General features: G+C 37.5%; 1 protein-coding gene across 1 annotated transcript; it reads right to left on the bottom strand.

Annotated features, from left to right (window-relative positions):
• Positions 1-1,018: 1,018 nt before the first annotated feature.
• manbal (mannosidase beta like) lies at positions 1,019-4,158 on the bottom strand. Its single transcript, XM_083939966.1, has 3 exons — positions 4,026-4,158; positions 3,281-3,472; positions 1,019-1,647 (listed from the first exon to the last, which is right to left on the bottom strand). Exons 2-3 carry the CDS (start codon positions 3,428-3,430, stop codon positions 1,537-1,539), a joined length of 261 nt encoding a protein of 86 aa, XP_083796092.1. The 5' UTR covers positions 3,431-3,472; positions 4,026-4,158; the 3' UTR covers positions 1,019-1,536.
• Positions 4,159-4,714: the final 556 nt, after the last annotated feature.

Below are 4,714 nucleotides of genomic sequence, written 5' to 3'. Positions count from 1 at the left end.
CATGCCTGGTATGGGGGAAGGCACGGGGATAGTGCATCACTGACGAAACACGAGAGCGCAAATTATGGTGCGCCAGGGGTTTTTACGTAACGTACGCAGCGACGGCGGAGTCAAGAGGATTCACGTCGTGTTGCGTAACACGACTCCGTGATTGTTGAAAGCACCGAGGCGTTTGCAAGCACAAGCATAGCGACAAGACAACGCCCCCGCTTCGCTTTAGTCACGATTTTTTAAGTAAAAGTAGTTACAACACGACACAAATACAGATGTCACGCCAAATTAGCTCAATTTCTTACTTGCGGAATCGGTTGCTGAGCAACACACACTTAATTGTGATTTTTTAATTCGTATTTTATTATTATTATCATTACTATGAATAATAATATTTATTTCATTAATTGCTCCTTTTTTGAAGTTACTTTGGGCGCATTATATTAAACTGTTAATGTATGAAAATATAATGAATGAAAAAATATTTTTATGCCTCTCTGGCAACGCTTTAGAAGCAGCCTGCTCAGTACTACTTGACATTGCTCTCTGACAGCTAAAATACTAAGATGTAAATTTAAATTGTGAATCTATTTAAGAAACCCTACCAGTTGCCCCAAATCCATTAAATACTATTTAAACTGTTACTTGGTTCAGTCTTTTTTAATATCGGTATCTGAGTTTAAAAGCTTTTAACACAACTTACAATTTGAAAACATTTGATTCCTTAAATTTGGTTATTAAATGAAACTATATCCTACTGGCTTAATCCTCCTGTATAACATATCTTATTTTGACAACCAACCACTGCAGGTATCATCGTTGGTGTCGGAATAATCATATACATTTAAAAACAAGACTTATGTATTTAACTTACCTGCAGTGTAACAGGTTATTCTGGTGCAACAAAACTGTAGCTTTATAAGGAAGCCGAGTTGTATTCTGCGATACACACCGAGGAAATAAAATGCCCTGATTCTGACTCATTTAAACCAAACAGAACTTTTGAAATGAATATAAACAGCTGAGGTGAATGACTACATAATGTATTTATTTGTAGATTGAAATCCAAATCCAATTGAATCAATGACATTGAATTATAAAAGAAAAAAAATGCATGTACAACAAATGTCCAATAAAATATGTAGCTGCATAAACAATCAGAAAAGGGTATGACACAGCTCTTTGTAATATTGTTTTGAATGTGAAGGACACACAGTTCAAGGTCATTTTCAAGTGTCTCAAATTAAAAACACATTTTTTTATTGTTATGTGACATTAGTGTTTTATATCGCTGTAGTAAAAACTAAATTGGGAACTTGCAATGTTGACCCACTGATGATCACACACACACACACACACACACACACACACACACACACACACACACACACACACACACACACACACACACACACACACACACACACACACACACACACACACACACACACACACACACACACACACACACACACACACACACACACACACACACACACACACACACACACACACACACACACACACACACACACACACACACACCTATCGCTTCTTTTTGCTCTCTTTCTTTGGTTTCTGTCGAATCTGAGGTGCCAGTCCTTTAGGTTTCTTCATCTGTTCAGTGGCTTTGCCGTCGGTGGACTCGGTCTCCTCCTGTAGAGCAAACACACAAAGAATTAACCACCCTGTCATTTATAAAGTAATTTTAAAATGGTGGAATAACAATACGACTGCTAAGCAAGATTAGGTAACTGTGTTTTGAAGATGTATGTGTATGATGCTTTCACTGTCTGATACTCACATGTAACGTATGTGCCACGGTATTTTTAGTAAATCTTATTGTGAAACAGTCTGTGTTTTATTCAGTATCCTTTGCATAGGAGATTAGTAATACGTGCTAAGTAATAATATTCATTGTTGTTAATGCAGTTTTTCAACACTCCAGATAGCTCAGACATAAACTTATCTCAGTTTAATGTTGGTTGAATTTTGGAGCAAAAATGTGCAAAAACACACACACACACACACACACACACACACACACACACACACACACACACACACACACACACACACACACACACACACACACACACACACACACACACACACACACACACACACACACACACACACACACACACACACACACACACACACACACACACACACACACACACACACACACACACACACACACACACACACACACACACACACACACACACACACACACACACACCAAACAAAAGATGGGTTTCAACACTTTCTCTCCATCAGCACTGTTTCTGTCTCTGTATGGCGAGGCAAAATGACAGCAGGCTGCTGTAAAGGATGAAATGGCGACATTCTGTGGGGAGTAATTACTGCATCTGATGGCAGTGTCTGAATACAGAAAAGTTAGACAATGGATTTAATTTCCCCTGTCAAAAATCTCTCCTGACAGCTGTGTGGCTCTGTCTTCATGGACATTAAAAAACAAGATATTCTGCACTACTCCTTCTAACTGATGTCTGGTTATTGCAGGGCTTGTAGATCTGTCAAGTAAGATGGTAAAAATAAGTGTATTGAACCATCTTCCTGGTTATGCTATCAGCAGCTGTGACACACTACAAATGTTTCTGATTGCATTAATTTGATATCAGAGATAGCCACCATAAAGAGTATTGTGTTTCCCTCTTTCTGCAGTAAAAGTCATGACAACATTCAATCTTTCAGTGATATTTTACTTACATGTCAAAAGCTTAACCTTTAAAAAAAAAAAAGTACCATGGCATATTGATAGATTGTATTATTATACATCATTTATATGTGTGTAAGATAAGACACCTGTAATTTCAACTGGCTAAGAACAAGGTGTCAAGTAAATAATCACTGGTCTGGAGAACTGTTATATTTCACTCCTAGTTGGAGTGATACAGATAAAGTGTAAACTAGGTGAGTGACACAAGACTACTCCTGAAAAAATAGAAAAATCCCCAAAAATCATGTGAAGGTAAATGATTCATACATCAGTGAGAGGTTTAGTGTAGCGCTTCAAAAAGACCATTACATATCGCAATAACAATCCCTCAAAAGACGATAAATGATCATACTCTGTTATCGCCCAGCCCTAGTTTTGTGTACAGTGATGTTTTGATCACTGCATTGTGTCAAAGACTGTTTTCCTATTGTCTCTCACTTTAACCTAAACCTCTACAACACCTTACCACAACCTAACCTACGCCATAACCCCCACAACTTCAACACGAGACCAGCTCCTCTCCTTTGCTTGGTTTCTACCCACCTGTTCATGTCCCTTGGATGTGGGGCAGATGACAGCCAGGATGCAGATGAGCTGGAAGATGGCACCCAGAAACAGTCCATAGCGTAGCAGGCTCTCCAGAAAGGTGGGTTCAGGGACCTCTGGAGGGGACAGGTCCAGTTCTGCAGACATGATGCTGCTGCTGTTTGGTCTGTTATCCTTCACTGCACCTATCTGTGCACACAACAGAACCACGGTTAGCAGGAAAATTATGTCTGTGATCCAAAAAGTGGTGTTTCATGGAGTCGCAGACAGCCCCACTCACTTAACAGCTAACTTATAATAATAACAACAATAATGATGATAATATTAATAATAATAAACGTTATTTATATAGCACTTTTCAAAAAAGTTGCAAAGTGCCTTAAAAACACAGAAACTAAAAAAAATGAACAAAAAGCAGAAAGAATTCAAAGAATAAAACAAGCTTTAGTGTCACAAAGGTAATTTCCAAATAGTGGGTTTTTAATATAGAGGAGACCGAGTTTGGATCCCTGATCTCTTCGGACATAAGGTCAGCAATAAATAAGTTATAAATGTGGAAACAAATGGTGTATTCTGCTCTTATATAGTCATGCTGATAGCATAAAACATTCACTGTGCATTTCAAGTGTGGATAGACCAATCTAGGGCACATTTACATTGTAGCATAGCAGTGTGGCTACATTGTAAATGCATAGATTTGTGCATGAAAACAATAAAGGTTGAGTGTAAGGGAGAAGCTTACCGGTGGCGGAAATACTTCACTCTTCTTTTGTCGTTACAGGAATGTTAACATCAAAGTCAGGGCATAAACAAAAATATTAGTCAAGCTGTGAGACACGATCAAGGTAAAAATGTCAATTTAGCCCAAAGAGAGAGAAAGGAAGTGACGCCACAAAGCTGTGATCCCCTTCCGACCCGGTGAATGATAGTTCTGAAAATGTCGCCCTCTAGCGTGTGATTATTATTTTGTATTTATTTTATTGAAAAGATTCATTATAAACATTTATTTTCTTGCATGTTCCAGAGTTATACACAATACCAAAAATCTATTTCTAAATGAAGAAATGTAGAACAATAATTTAAATGTACAAAGACAGTAAAACACAGAAAAAGGAATGAAGAATAACAAATAAGTGTAAATTAGAAATGCCTAAATAATCTGATCTGTTTTTGCCAATTTATATATAAAGTGTGTGATTAATCTTTGGGGCCTGAATCATTGAAAAGAGGGAGGTTTTTACTACATGAAAACAGTCCCCTTTGTATTTGACTTTTATGGTATGCTATTTATCTTCAAGATTCAAGATTCAAGATTCAAGAAGCTTTATTTATCCCGAGGGAAATTATTTTGCAACAGTTTCAATACAAAGGTGGAAAAGGATCAGAGTAACAATAAGCATAAACATAAATCAAATCAAAATAAAGCTAACG

Source organism: Echiichthys vipera (assembly GCF_963691815.1).
Source record: "Echiichthys vipera genome assembly, chromosome: X".
NCBI classification, from domain to species: domain Eukaryota; kingdom Metazoa; phylum Chordata; class Actinopteri; order Perciformes; family Trachinidae; genus Echiichthys; species Echiichthys vipera.
The sequence above is the reverse complement of the archived record's forward strand: the minus strand, read 5'-3'. Positions and strand labels throughout refer to the sequence as shown.

Excerpts from the sequence above, each read along its gene's own strand:
- manbal (XM_083939966.1), bottom strand. The coding sequence starts at position 3,430 with ATGTCTGCAGAACTGGACCTGTCCCCTCCAGAGGTCCCTGAACCCACC. Across the intron at positions 1,648-3,280 it reads CATCCAAGGGACATGAACAG|GAGGAGACCGAGTCCACCGA; the intron begins GTGGGTAGAAAC and ends TTTGCTCTACAG.